At 57.2% G+C, this 15,104-nt stretch overlaps 2 protein-coding genes across 2 annotated transcripts; both read left to right on the forward strand.

The window, feature by feature from the left end:
• Positions 1-2,884: 2,884 nt before the first annotated feature.
• On the forward strand, positions 2,885-6,532 carry BESB_075560 (putative RPGR; the record flags this gene model as incomplete). Its single annotated transcript, XM_029365929.1, has 5 exons — positions 2,885-3,171; positions 3,427-3,560; positions 3,903-4,110; positions 4,566-4,671; positions 6,326-6,532. The coding sequence occupies 5 exons, from the start codon at positions 2,885-2,887 to the stop codon at positions 6,530-6,532; spliced, it is 942 nt and encodes a 313-aa protein (XP_029218413.1).
• A 2,842-nt stretch (positions 6,533-9,374) lies between these two features.
• BESB_075570 (uncharacterized protein) lies at positions 9,375-13,572 on the forward strand (the record flags this gene model as incomplete). The annotated part of the gene is made up of 6 exons (XM_029365930.1): positions 9,375-10,900; positions 11,354-11,426; positions 12,033-12,088; positions 12,587-12,666; positions 12,999-13,076; positions 13,535-13,572. The coding sequence occupies 6 exons, from the start codon at positions 9,375-9,377 to the stop codon at positions 13,570-13,572; spliced, it is 1,851 nt and encodes a 616-aa protein (XP_029218414.1).
• Positions 13,573-15,104: the final 1,532 nt, after the last annotated feature.

Below are 15,104 nucleotides of genomic sequence, written 5' to 3' on the forward strand. Positions count from 1 at the left end.
AACGAAGTTACGCGACGAGCTGGAAATACTGAGTGGATTACAGCCGCGAGAGGAAATGACACGACACTGGCACTCCCGCAGTCATCAGTTGTGTCCCGTTCTGGACAAGCATGAGCCCCACGCGTGTCAATGTACGGTTTCCTCAGCTAGGACGCAACCAATGCTTGCAGGGGCGACGGCTTCTGACCGTGGAAAGCTCTTTCCTGCTGCTCGCAGCAAAGTCTGTCAGCCTTCGAGATCATGAATGGGGTGGTGCTTTACCTCGCACAAGCTAAAGGCGAACGGCTTTTCGAGCCCTTCTACAACAATAATACGAAAAATGTCCAACACTAGAGTGCCTGACGCATGAACTAGTGGTGAGGACTCACAATGGAGAACCTTGCAAGGTATCTTTTTGCCAACTCCCCTGGTGGGAGGCCACGCAGGGTGCAACGGGAACTGACCGTAACGCATGGTCAGGGACGAAAGCCAGCAAGATGCATGACTTCTATTGAGTCTTATGTCTTTCTAGAAGACAGGAGCGGAAGTCATAACCAAACACAGGTCACACCTACTGAAACACAGTACTTTTCCGCTCCGGAATGTCGTAAAGAGCTGTCCAAACATGCGTTCAGATGCATGAGGCTTGAGCGAGGGCGGGCTGCACCATCGCGATTTTGGTGCTAAGAGCAGCGTGTCTCCAAGCCACCGTTCTTGAGTGTTTGTCCCGCAACACTCTTCCCCACACAAGTAGAACGCATTCAAGTTATTGGCTGCAGTGATCTGCTCTCTTGCATCAAGTTGCATTTAGCCATTACTCACCGTGACTACTGAAGACCGCATCGCTCTGGGGCACCGCAAACAGCTCTGAACACCAGAACGATCGAACCATCAGATTGTGGGAGATGAGTACGCTGACACTTACTGGTTGCTCGAGGCATGCGAGGAACAATAAAAAGCCAGCTGTTTTATGGAGAGCCATGAATACTGATCCTGCTGCTCTTTCTCTTGCCAGTACTGTCTTATTGAAACTGTACAAGATGGTGCCTGAGCACATCGGAATGCTGAACCGACATCTGTAATCCTATGAATTACAGAAGCTTGTCCTCCCAAAAACGAAGCTGTGTGGCTCATCCACAACGCACTTTCCCATTGAATGATACGATGGTCACGTCTTAAATTCGCGATGGCATGTCTAAGAATACGGTCAATTCTCATCCTCAGGTGCGATTGGCACTTCCTCATCAACGCGCTACTCCCATGGTGTTGAGAAATAATAAGATAAGACTTCTTGTCAGCGCCAGACGTAACAATTTGCGATATGACTACACTATTTCTGAATTGGTCGACGTTCCTTGCAGATCGCGCCTCATTCAATGCCTCAGACGGACGCAGCTCTCTGACGAAGTTTCGTTGCGGGACACTGGCCTCTTCATCCGAGCAAGAGCTGGGAATACACAAAACAGTTACGGGCGATACGCAGGTGCCCGGTGGAACGTTCACGGTGTGGGCATCCATCGCGTGGGCAACAGAGAAACGCGACAGAATGGCATACGGTGGAGAATAGAGGGATTCGCACTGTTCCAGTTCTGTATCTGTGGATCTATATCTGCCATATTTGACGCAGTCAGATGGGCACTCCCCACTACAGAAAAATAACTGTCAGTCGAGAGAATCCGTCTGTGCCCCCAAGCGACTCCGCACGTGAGCACGGCGTACGAAGCATCAGCGGACGGTGCCGGCAGACGACGCTGACCAAGTCGATCACGGCTGCATCTACACACTCCGAAACCGGCTTGAATCCGCACGAACCCGGGCGACAGTGGTGTTCTCGTGGAATACGGCTAAGTGGCTAGACTCGTTGTCCACTGTGGTGGCTAACAAGAGTGTGGACTACTACCAGTTATCCCCAACACGAAAAGTGGGCAGGTGGCGTTCGCGACGACACACAGACTATACCATCAGCGCACACAGCATGCCAACCCATAAAGGAGACGAGCAGCTGAAGACCGATGCCCACAGGGCAACTGCCAGCGAAGGTTGGCCGAGTTTTGCGGAGTGTCCTGCGTGCAACTCGAGCGTACGGAAACAGAGTCGATTGGCATGCCGTTGTCTTCGTTGTTTCCATTGTACAATTTCGCCGGGGGTAAATAACAAAAACCACATCCCGCGCGGTTCGCCCCTACGGGACGCTGAGCCTTGCACTCGCACAGGCACATAGCGGTTGGTGTGAGTCACTGCCGTTCCTGACAAGCCGCTCGGTTCACACCAACTCCTTGTTATCCACGAACCTGGAGTGAGGCGAAAATTCACGTGGAGCGGAAAATCTGTCCGTCCGCCACGCTGGGAACACGTGCATAGTTGCCATTTCGGGCCAACTCAGGCCTGCTTCTTCCCCTTGCGAAGACTGGCGCGCCCGAGGTCAGAGAAGCCGCTTCACACTGCGGTGACGTCTATTTTCTTTGCCGACCCCGCGTGTTCACCAGTTGGGGACACTGCAGCAGTCGCGTTGCCTGGCGCGCGCAGGTGCCCCGCTGTGCAGCCTGCGTGGGGAAGGGAGAGCGGTCGCTCTTCGCCAGGCCCTGCCGCCGACGGATTGGGTGCACCGGGGAAGCGGATTGTGCAAGGTGCGGGGACTGCGGTGCCGCGGCGGATGCACCCCACCACTTCCACGGTGCTGCCGAACAGCGCGCAAGGTCAGCGGATGCACAGCGGCCTGGCGCAGAGTCTGCGCCCACCGCCGACACAAGATTGTCTCACCGAAACCTGGGGTTTAACGGCTTTACCTGTGTGCTTTTGCGTGCATCTGCATTCCTGGTGGGAGCATTTTTACAGATTTCATCCTGCCGTTTTTCCACCCTACGATATCACCTGTTTTTGACTCATCTGGCACTTGCGAAAAAAAATGACGGGTCTTTTTTCTAAGACCGGCCGTGTCAGGCTTGGCCTTGTGCAGTCGTTCGGGTCGACCCCGGCTGTTGCTGCGGCCTTCCTATGTGTTTGTGTGCTGCTGAGTGGCTATTTCCCTCTGACGCACGACAGCGGTGCCAGTACCTCGCTCTTTGTCGCAGCCTCAACTGGAGACCACGGCAGTCAAGAGCAAAATCCTGTCCTGGCCGCCGAAGACTGGAACAACGAAGAGCCAGAGCAGGCGGCGGCGCCTGAAGCCACCGACGTCGAACGGGTGACGAGGTAAGGGCTGTGGGATGAAGAGGCGGGATCGCCGGTGGTCGCTCCTTCAGGAACTTCGTCGAGAGTAGTGGCAACTTGCCGAGCCGGACTCTGCTCGCGTCACGCCGTAACGGGGTCAGAGAAAAGCCCCCATTTGCTTGTCACACTGAACAGGCGCCTGCACCCGCGTACACAAGATTATCCTTCTTCCAGCCTCTAGTAGTGGAAGGCCGCGCGAAATTCTGGAGGGTTCTGCATGTGATTTCTTGTGTGAAGGTCCCCGGCTTCCTCTCCGCGACGACAACGGTTCCTGACCGAAAATAGATTAAGAACTCTAATGATGACCATCTCTCTAACAGTTCTGGTTGCATGTTCGGCAGGACTTATCACGCTGATCGCGAGTATTCCACGTAGGCGACACCAGCCAGGGCAGGCCCGAATGCGGCACGATATGTGAACGTGGGCGGAGTCCTGGGGAGCTGAACGCACATCTGCGCTCTCCGCGGGCTGTGGACGCGTCGCGTTGTATGACAAGGCCGTAGAGATGCTTTACCGTTTCGTGGTGACTAGACAAAGGGTATTCGCACGCATTGCCACATCCCTCGCTCCGAGTGCATGAGAGCAGTGAAGGCACGTGCTCACCCGCTGCTGGGCGAACGCTGTGTGCCCCTGTCTTCGTCTTTGCGGCGCGTCGAGGGTCCACTATGTTATAGAATTCCAGATGCACCCCGAACTCTCCTGTCTGTTTGCAGCCCTTCCAGGTCCTGTGACTCCTCAGGGCACCTCCGACGAGTTACAAGAGCTGGATAACCTGCTAAAACAGGAACAGAATCCAGACGCGCCGACACCCGACACACATGAGTCGGAAGAGGAAGGGACGGTGGAAGAGGAAACTGAGCAAGATGGGCCTTCGGGCGATGCGGGTGTGGTGGATGAAGGGGAAGGCGAAGACGAGGAACCGTAAGCGGAATACTAGGGGGAGATCAATATGTGACAGAACTCCCCCAGATTTGGGATGGATATGCCCCGAGTGGTCGTCTGCGTGGGTATCTTCACCTTCCCGTCGGCGAGCCCGTGACTAGAAGGGTTACGCATCCGCAAAGCATGCGTGACTTCGGTTTATTTGCCTGGTGGGTTTCGGTGACCGTGTGGAGGTGTGTGTGGGAGCGGACAACGGCGTATTCTGCTTCGCAGCAGGATCGCTGGTTGCTTGCGGTTTGCTTGTCGCACATCCCCGTTTCTCGACACGTGGTTGGGAGGGTTGAGACTTTTCGTGCCCTTAACCTGCTGCTTGGTGTCCTGCTCTCCTGAGTGGATACTCTGTCGTGCGAGTGCTCGGCAGAGTGGGTATTTTACTGTGGCAGTGGCTGTTGATGCCCGTGTTCTTCGGTTGTGTGGTTTGCTCTTCTCTGCAGGTTGGAAGAGAAAGTACGCTACAGAAGGGATGCTACGCTTATCACGCACCCTCACTTGTCTCCGTCTGACGCACAGAAGCGGTGCAACAGCCGGTACTCCGACATGGTATGTGATGTGCCGGACCGTCTGCGCGCTTGGATGCTGTTCTCTGGTGCGTTTTTTGGTGTGTCAAATTGATGGAGCCACTGGCAATCGGTCGCGAGGCGCGTGGCGGCGTCTTTAGCGTCGCAGACCACTGCACTGTATCTGTCTGACTCACTGGCATGGTTCCACCCTGCGACTCCCTGGCTCTCGCTTCAGACGCTGGGCAGCTCTGCCTTGTGGAGTGCACAGCCCTGCGAGGCGGCAAAGCCAGGGGGAGCGCGACCGCGTCCACCGTTCAAAATGCGGTATCCATGCTCTGTCGCGGTCTGTGTGTGTGCGTGGCTACAGACAGCACTGAGTGGCGCGTCCGCCATGCGCAGGATCTTGCGTTGAAAGCAACTGATACAAGTTGACTGCGATATCGCGCAAGCGGACCAGAAAGCTGTAGCTCAGCGGGGCCGCTCTCGCCTTCTTTGTGCTATGAGGAGCAGCCACTGTCCGGATGAGCATACAGAGTGAGCCGGTGTTGGGTCTGACTTTCAACAGTTGTGCGATAGCGGTTCTCCCGTTCTTTCAGACTGAAGATTCTGTACGTCTGAGGCGCGAGCGACCCAGTCTGGAACGGCTGCCGCCAGTGACCACAATATCAGAGTCGAGAGGAGGGGCTTCGTGTGTGCGCCATGCAGAACAGTGGAGGCTGCCGGTTTACGGGCGTCGGTGCGTGGCACGAGTGACAAGTTTGGTGACAGAGCGGACCAGAAACCTCGTCACTTGGCGAGACGGGGTCAAGCGAACTGCTTGGCTCGGTGGGCAGTGCCCGCGTGTCCGGTGCACTTTGAACGCAAGCAGCACCCGCAATCAGCTTGGTGCTTTTTTGTGTGGCTCCTCTTTCGGATGAAATACCTCGTGGATCCGCCGGTCGTTGCGTCGGCTTCTTTTTATTCTGTTTGTGTCGTCGGAAACCAAGGCCAACGGGATAACGAGATCTGCCATGCGTCTGGTGATGTGGGATCTCTTGTCCAGGCACGAAGCATCTCTGGCGTGCACTCTTACGAGAGCCCAGGGATCACGCATATTTATTCAGAGATGTACCGTGCATTGGCGGCGCTTAGCTGAAATCGCCAGGCGCGCTTCACAAAAGAAGCGATTAGTCTGAAGGGTACTGATCTTAAGCGCAGGCAGTTTCCACTATGCAACGCGCGCACAGCAGCTCGTGCGGCACGTCGAGGGGACGAACGCAGTGCGCAGGTCACCTGCTGCTTTCCGGATCATCCAAGGCTGCCCCCATTCTTTGTGTTCATTTTATGATGCAGCCTCCTACTGTAAGTGCCGCCGTGTGCGCCGTTAGTCTCGAAGTTCGGGCGGTTCTCTGCATGCCGAGAGGTTGCAGGCCGTCTGCAAAAGTACTACACCTAAGAAGACGGAGAGAGCTCTCGACGCACCATACATCCTGGTCGCGATTGTCGACTTACGGCAGCCACGAACAGGAGAGAGGACCGTTTTGGTAGCCGCCGTCTGCGAAGCCACACACGCATGGCAGCGGTATTTGGCTCGCGTGGTCTGAGTGTGCTCACGATTTCACCGAGTGGCAGGGACGCCAAGCGATGATGCCTTGAGGGATTTCCTGCCCACAAAATTTCGAGCATCTCTGTTGTCCTGCTCATGTTTGTGACAGGACGTGGAAGGTACCCACGATCTTGCAACTGCACCACCGCCCCCGCCTCCTAGTCCCGAGCCTGAGACCGAGACCCCTGAAGATCAGGCCGAGACCCCTGAAGATCAGGCCGAAGCCCCTGAAGATCAGGCCGAAGCCCCTGAAGATCAGGCCGAGGCCCCCGAAGGTCAGGCCGAGGCCCCTGAAGATCAGGCCGAGGCTGAGTAGGCCCCTGCTCTCGCTTCCGAGCCTGAGAAGAAGCATGTCCCTGTTTCCGAGAATCCGGAGGCCCCTGGTCATGCCGTCGATCCCGCTGTTTCTGTCACTGCTAAGGATGGCGCCCAGCCCCGCAGGGGAAGGCGTCCCGATGGCAGGCTCGCTCAACGCCTTTTGCCATGCGACCGGCCCTAAATCTGAGAAGGATAAGGATGCGAAGTCGCAGCCAGTGCCGACGACGGAAGCCGAGGCTTCGCCCAAGCGCGAATATGACCCCCCGTCCGGGGAGCGGCGCGCTGTTACTTGCATAGATCAGCTGCACGCTTCGGTGGAACAAAGCAACTGTAATTGTCGGACGGCTGAGTTGCCGCACGCAGGGGGACCTGCAAGCGGATTTCTCTCGATGGCATAGATTTTACTATCGAGACGGTACCGTGTGAGTCCAGCGCCAAGAGTACTGCTGTGCGCCCTGTCTTTTTGGGTCGGCGCCGTCTGCTGCACCCGACATTTGGGAGCTCCGAACAAGACAGGTAGCATGAATCAGCTGCAGTACAGCGCCACGATAGCGGCGTTGGCATGTGTGGTGCCACTCCTCATAGGCAATTTCTCGTCACCTGTCCACTGTTGCTTGGTTGTGTCGCGCTGAAGGATACAAAGAGGAGTCCTTTTAGGGTGATTACCGCTGGGCGTCTTCGTTTTTATGCGGCGTATAGTGTGCAGCGCTACAACTGGCAGCAGGGACTCGATGTGATGCATGTGGTTGCCTTTGGTGGGGGGGTGTTCTTCCTTTCGTCAGATTCGCATTTGTCGGCATTGTGTGCACTGGTGTGTTTGACTATAAAATGCCTCCTTTCTGCCTCCGGTGCCACGCAGTGGCCGCCGCCCGAGACGCATTCGTACAGAACCATCACATGGGCTGTGCCGTAGCTCTGGCTCAATTTCTGTTGATCATGCGCCGGGTCCTGCTCCAAAGCAGGCGTAGTGATGCGATGTTGTTTTACCTAACTAGCGTCGTTTTCGCACTGCGCTGTCCCCGTCCTAGTCTCGTCGTGGCCGCCGTGCGCACGTTGCGGAAGAGACTGGAGTTAGCGGTGGTACTGCCAGAGTAGCGGTGTGCCATAGCTAGAGCCTGACTGATGCTAGTCTACCTGTTTCGCTCACTACAGTGGGAAGGTTGCCTAGTGTGGTGTAGTGGAGAAGAGCGGTGTTCGTCCCCGCATGAAAATTCGTTTCTTGCCGGATGCCTCCTTGTGGCGACGTATCGAAGCCACGCGCCATGCCGCCTTAAAGGGTCTGCAGACCGTGGTAGCCTACAGAACAGCAGGCGACACAGGCTATTGCTACTAGTTCTCCGGTAAAGGTTATTCAAGGCCACGACGTACCATGAGCTCAGCATACAGGCACTGGTGGGCTGAGCTCGTCGCAGCAGATCTCACGAACTCGGACCCGACGGATGAAGCGGTGGCTTTGGCAACGAGGACACCCCTGCACTGCAGCGGAACTCAAGGCATTAGATGCCTTCGCGTCCGTAGTCTGATTTCAGCTTTGCTGGTGGTGGGTGAGTGCATGCCGTATACGTTTTACACCTGCTGTCCATTTAAAAAGTCCCCACCGCGTGTTGTGGCTACTCGTCGCTTCTTTCCGGAACGACCATTTAAGGTGAGGTACACTATGCGGGTGCCCGGCAGAGTGTTGATGATCTCGGCCATCGGCGCTTGGGCAAGAAAAATACGCGACAGAGTGGTGTGTGATATTGAACACACGGAGTTTCACACAGTTCTTTGTGGGGTACACGCGGCCGCGGGAGCCTCGTCCGCGAATTCGGGAGTCTTTCGTCGTTGTCTGCTTTTCCTCACGGCACTTCCGTTTGGCGACTGCCATCGGACTCCCAGATAGCCCACACACCGGCCGCCCGACGAGCACGGCACGTGTAACTGTCAGAAGCCGCCTCGCGTCTCACGGCGTCTTTGCTACAGGGAGGCGCTCGTTTCAGGACTTAACAGCTCAGCAAGGCAACATGCTCCAAGGCCAGTCCTCACGGCGGTGACTGTGTGCGGTACGTGGAACCTTGTCTCTGAGTAGGTAACTTCGTCGCCGGGGCTGTGTAGGTGTCCTCGAAGGCACAAGAACTGTGGAGCTCCTGTGGTAGCTGGTGCGCGCCATCCGCAGTCGTGGATGCCTACACGCCAACAGGCGGCGTACGGAAATGGTCTCTTCCGGCTCCGATTACTCAGCCGTTTCAGTGGCGTTTACATGAACCTGAAGCGGTGGCAGTAGGGGTCTTTGCCGCCGTCGTTCCGCGCCATTTCTGCCGCGTCCTCAAACACTGCAGCGCATGCGGTTGCGAAAAGAAATACGCAACATTTTTCTCGAGCATGCTTCCAAGCGTTCTGAATTTTCTCCTCCACCAGAGACATGCCTTTTCGTTCATCTTTTGAATAATATGCGGCAACCCTCATTTTGTCTGTTGCGACCCAAGTAAAGGGCGTGAACAGGCCTCTCGTGTATTTTCTGCGCTGACGTTGGAGGGTGCGCATCTGGTTCGGCGTTGTGTATGCTTTGTGCGCACTCGCGTCTTGAAGAACAGTTTCACTAAGCCTTTTTGCATCTCCTGTTTTCGCAAACCGGCGTCTGGTAGGGCAGGTGTCAGGCTTTTCAGCAAGTGGAGGATTAGCAGCTGTGGGACGCTGGCCTGTAGTCCCGACAGCATCGCGCCTTCGTTTCTGGAGACGCCCCCGTGTGTTCTCATGCTTCAGGCCGCAGCCCTCTCTGGCGCTGCAGATTTCCTTTGTCCGCGGCATACGTCCTTTATTCGGAGCGAGTCCCCTTCCAATTCTCGTCGCTGCACTCCAAGATGTCGTCTCTGCGCGAGCGTCAGGCAGATCAATCTCATCTGCTCCTCGGCCGCTCTCGCGCGGAGCGCTTGCTCGACGGCATTTACCAGAGACAGAAGAAGCACTTGCTTCAACAGCGACGCCGAGCTGCAGCGGAAGCTGCCTGGCGTATTGTTCTCCCCGACGAGAAACGGCGTCGCCTTGCGCTGCCGGAAAGGGCGACGCCAGACCGTGAGTCCACTCAGCAGGCCGTGACAAAGCCCTCTGGTCAGGCTGCTTCACAGAAAGGGCCTTTAGCGTCGGAGCCGAAAAGCGTCGAGGACGCTGTCGCGACTTTGCAGCGCCACATGTGGAAGAGGGCCAAGTTTGGGAAGACCGTGAAACTGCTCCAGCAGCTGTGGCAGTCGCATTTCTCTCCCGCGACGAAGCGCTGTTTGTTCGCCGGGCTCCTGACGGCTGCATCCACCGACACGTGTGTGAGTGCCGCTGAAGGCAGGGCGGAAATCCAGGCCTTTTTCCGGGACGCGGTCGAACCCCTTCTGCAGAAAGACAAGCAGAAGAAAGAGGACCTAGAGTGTCTCTTAGAAGGAGTCCGGACGGAGCGGAGGAGAGCGCGCGAAGCAGTTCTCCGCGCGCAACTCGAGGCCGCATTGCACGGTCGGAAAACGGAAACAGAGAGCGAGCGAACGCGTGGTGGTAGAGGCGGCCACAGAGACGCTGGGAGGGAAGCGACAGTCGCCGCTGTGGCTGAAGCGGCAGCAGCTCTCGCGGTAGATCACGAAGATCGCAAGCGGACACTCCTGACGAGCCAGGATACCGGATCCGCGGCGGCCGGGGGCCTGGGAGAGGAGCCGGGAGAGGCAGAGGGAGCAGACGCGGACGGAGAGACGCTTGAAGTGACCTTGTCGGACGCGGAGCGAGAACTCCTCGAAATCCTTCAGTTGAGATGCAAAACGCATCTGCTTCTGTTTACGGACGATCCCTTCCAGTTCAACCAGCAAATCGCTGAGTTGCGACGGGCAGTCGACGCGATCGTAGAAGGAGTACAGGCAGCGATAGAAGCAGGGGAAGTAGAAGAGGATGCAGCGGCAGAGGACGAGGGAGATGCAACACCCGATGATAAAGAAAATCATGCGACTAGCGACACCGGTGCCTCAGACATACCTGACGGCAGCCTTCTTGCAGAGGCCCCTCGTGCCGCTGTGTCAGACATTTCCCCGTCGAGGCCGCGCGAGACTTCTTGCCCTTCCGGCGCACAGCCGAAGCCGGACCCCGAAAAGCATTCGACGGCAACAGAGAATGCCTCCGCTGAGGCAGTCAGCGTGTCGCCGCGGAACAGACAGGAAGAAACTCAGAAAGAAGGCACGCCGGCTCAGCCTGAGCTGGCGCCGCCAGCCGCACCTGAGGAAGGAGACGGCGGAGAGAGCCACGGCAGCTCGACGTCGGGTTCGAAGACGAAGGGAGAGAAGGAAGACAGTGACGACGGCGAGGCGGGCGAGGAGATGCTGCAGGAATCTCCTGAGGTCAAATGGCCCCTGCCGCTTAGGTGCGTAAAGCACCGTCGAGTGAACCGTCCTAAGGGCGAGGGCTTTCGCATCGCGATTTTCACTTTGTCGGCTTACAGCCGCTGACGTTGCCGCACCCCACTCTTCATCTCACATACTTCACGTAGAGCCCCTCCCACGTCGCCTACGTCAGGAACACTTTCCGGATGCTGTTGGAGCCACGCACTCTTCGCTGCATGGGACAGCTGAGTTTTTCACAACAGGGGAGGGGGGGGGGGGGCGACGATAGTTTCAGAGGATCGGGGTAAAGCGCGCCTGCGGCGCCGCCGCGTTCTATGCGCACACATGCTCGTAAGTGTAAGCGGACGTCTACATGCATGCATCCATGTGCCAGTCTCTATTCACGTCTGTATGTACGTTGTGTTTCTCGCGCTGTGCATGTATGCGTTGGCTGCTGTGCGTGTCTGTGGTGGGTGTGTTTTCGTTGTTTACAGGAAGTATGAGCTGCTGAATTTAATGCGTTGTTTCTTCATGGACTGCCTCGCGACCATCTTCTCGTACCGCGGTGTAAGTCGCGGCAGTATCTGCCGTCGTCGCTTGTGTGCCGTATGGAGATTGCCTGTCTGGTCTGCGAGGTCCCCTATTTTGTGGCTCGGTGTGTGTTTCCGGGTGCCTCGCCGCGGTGGAGCGCCAGCGCCTCTTCCGAAGCGGCCGCGCGGCTTTCTCTGCACCTTGGTGTCGTCGCGAGAGGGAGTGACGTTTGCCGAGGGATGCCGCTGGAGTGGGAAGGCTTGCGTCTCGACAAGGTTATCCACGCGCTTCGGCAGGTGGCTGCTCTTTCCTTGTTGGATGCATGCCATTTGCTCGCTTAGATCATGAAGACGCCAGAGGTCGCTCTCGACGAACGCGTTTGTCTCTTTCTGCTGTAGAACGGGCTTTGCAGAGTAGGCGATTCACCGCTGCCTTCGGGAAGGATCATACCACCTGAGTTACGGATGTTCGATGTGTCGATTTCAATCGAACTCTCTGCTGCTCATTACTGGCATCGTCGCAAGGCTTTTCGTACGCTTGGGACGAACCACCTCCTGAACTGGCGCAGAACGTTTGCCGAGGCGTTCCTCGTTCGCCTGGCGATCTCATTCGCGCGTCCTTTTGGTGCGTGTCTCTCCTCAGCTGTCCTGGGCGCGCGCATCGATTGAGCAGCTCTTCCAGCATGTGTATCTCCACCGGTGAGAGACGACGACGGCGGTCAGACCGTGTCGGGGCGACTGAGCCACGCACGCAGAGCAGGACACGGGGTCCGCGTGACGCACCGCCCGAGTTCAGACGGCGTTCCGCCCTCGCGATGTTTGGCGCCAGCGCCGCAAAGGCTTCGGTTCTCGCCTGCTCTGCTTTCCAAGTCTTGTCCTCTGCGCTGGTCGAGCATGGCGGCTGGAGGCCGGGGCGGCGGTCCGGGCTCGTTTGGCCTACTGGCTGGGCAGAAACTGTGCAGAGCTAAAGTCGCCCTCCCGTGCCCCTCTTGAGCGCGTATGCGATAAGCTGCACTGGTTGCCTTGTCTCGATATGTTTCGTGAGACGCTGGGCGACGACGGTTTGAATTGCACGCCAGGCATGTCCTACATTCGCGGGCGGGGGAAGGAGGGGGGGCAGGCGGTGTCTCTGGGCACGGGGGGTCCTACCCTGGAGGTTACAGACGCCGAAGTGAACGATGTTGTTGTATTGTGCAGGTCGAGTTTCTCTGAGAGCGATCAAGACCAAATCAGTCTCTGGCAAGCGCAACTCAAGGTTCCGCACAAGACCGCCACCAGTACGTCTGTCGGGGGCAAATGGCTTATGACGCCCACCTGCAAAGTTCCGCCGGGAATGCGCCTTGCGTTTCGACTTACCTCCTATCTTCTCTGAGCGTTGCTGTTCTGCTTATCGCTTTAAACGCGATATTTGCTTGCGAATACATCAATAGTTCCCTGCTCGCAACTACGTGGAACGTTCGCATGAGGACGCGGTTGCGTGAGGTCCTCGAAAACGCGTCTTTCAGTTTCAATTAGCGTGAGTGCAGTTTTGTGCCGTGCCCCTCGGGCTGCTACCGGTGACATCCGATGCGTGTGCTTCTGCGGATGCCTCGCCTGCTGCTGCCATCAGAAATAACGGCCCTAGGTATTGGTGAAGCCGCACACCCCGTGCAAGACGGACGCGATGAGAGAATTTCTACTGTCCACGGTAAGCCACGTTGCCAGTGTTTCGCAAGGAAGTGGGAGGGGCGGGGGGAGGTTAAGGCGGGCAGCCACTGCCGTATACATTCAAATTGTAGCCTGCAGAGTAGCTATGCACATCCCTTCATGCCGTCCGGCACAATCGCGTTCCCGAACGCGGCATTGAGCATGAAAGAGCGTTCATATCCGTATAAGCTGTGTATCGTTGCCGCCCCCTTCACTCCACAGGGGCAGATGGCTCCGGGTGTTTAGACGGGTAGCTCTACCCCTTCACCGATGTCAGGTGCTTCTGGATTCCCCTACTACAAAGTAACGAAGCAGTCGAATGGCGTTGTGCTTTCGTGTGCGTGCCTTCGGCTTCTTCGCTGCCTCGCGCGCGGTTTGTACCGGAAGACGCGCCTACACTCCCGCCGATACAGACACTCGCTCTTGGTGTCCTGCCGTTGTGAACTTGTGTTTTTTCAGGATCCGTCGTGTGGAGTGCAAAGCAGATGGGGTGCTAGGAGAAGCAAAACTAACGGGGACGCGGGGCTCGTGGCTGGAGAGGCGACAGTGGGTCGGGCCTCGTCGCGCGTCAGCGGTGGGGGGTGGGCAGCGCGGCATCAAACGTCCTTTCTCTATACGCGTGCTTGCTTCGTCACACGCATGTCTGGGCTAGGCAAATGGCAGGCAGCCAAAAAACAAGGCGCCTCGATTGAGGATATTCCTACCCCCGCCTGCATGTTTGGAGTTGTGAGCGCCTCCCTGTGCGTCCATCGTGGGTAGACGGTCTGCCTGTCTCCGCGCGGTCGCTTTCGTCCAAGCCCGAGGCGCCTCCAGACTGAGTGGAGAGCGGAAAACCTTGTCCGGATGCCGCTTCAGGTGCCCCTGTCGTCGGTGGCTTGTGGGGCGTGGCGAACTGAATTCCGCTTTGGCAGACGATTCCTCAAGGACAGCCTCCTTCAAAAAGACGCACAGTGACCTTCTGTCTCTCCCCCAGCCTGCTTCCACGTATAGGTAGATCCTCGTTCTCCCCTCTTGTTTCTCTATCTCCAAACTAGCTAGCACACCGTAGGCGCTATAGTGTGCTTTGCCTAGTGTCAGCGAGTCGCGGAAAGCGTCGATCCTTTTTCTTGTTTCCCCCTTCCCCCTCGCACTTGTTTGTGAACGCCTGCCTCTTCGTGTATGTTCTCGGCGGCAAAACCTACGCAGGTCTTTTCTCCTTTTGGCTCCATTTGCTTTTTCGTATGTCAGTGGGATGTAGTGCGAGCGCGGCGCTCGACTGCCGTTGCCGGTTCTGCCCGTCGTGGATATGTTCGAAACCCCGAGGCACATTTTTGTGCGCTTTGTTGAAGGGAACACCGCAAGCGACGTTTCCAAACCCCGCCCCCCCCGCGTCTCCCGTGGGCGAGGACACTTGGCCACGGAAGGCGGACGTCCACCTCGTTGAAGAGGGAGGCGTCCCATACTGCGAGAACGGAATCAGTCAGCGCTGTATTCGTGTTCCTGTAGGGCAAGCGGATGCGGCTCAGTTGTGCTCAGCACACGCACGTGCGTACTGAGCAAGCGCGGCAGTTCAGACGCCTGCAGCAGCAGCGTAGGCGCGAAGCAGCTATGCACGGTCACTTAGAGAAAAGAAGATGCTAGCGCATGCACCTCTCGCACGAATATATTCCACGGGCCTTGTGTCTTCAGAGGCCACACCAAGGGCTGCGGGTATAATATCTCGTCGTGGGAAACAATACGAACCCCCGCAGAACAAAGGCGTGCAGTTCTGCCTCGCCGGTTAAAGAATAGGGCTCCGTTAGCTTCAACGGGCGAACATAACAACCCTCGAGACCCGCTACAGTCTGCACAGGAGACAGCGCAGGCTTTCTGATTCGCGGCAGACGGGGATCTAGTATCGAAGCAGCTTGCACGTTAAACTGCGAGGGGGTGGGGGGGGGGGGGGGTGCGGCTGAAGGCTCCTTCGTTATCGGTAGGAAGCAAAGTGTAACTTCAAAAAAACCTATGCCTATCTAGGAAGTTAGAGCCTACTGCTGATACCCGGAAGTCC

This window comes from Besnoitia besnoiti (genome assembly GCF_002563875.1).
Source record: "Besnoitia besnoiti strain Bb-Ger1 chromosome Unknown contig00007, whole genome shotgun sequence".
Taxonomy (NCBI): Eukaryota; Apicomplexa; class Conoidasida; order Eucoccidiorida; family Sarcocystidae; genus Besnoitia; species Besnoitia besnoiti.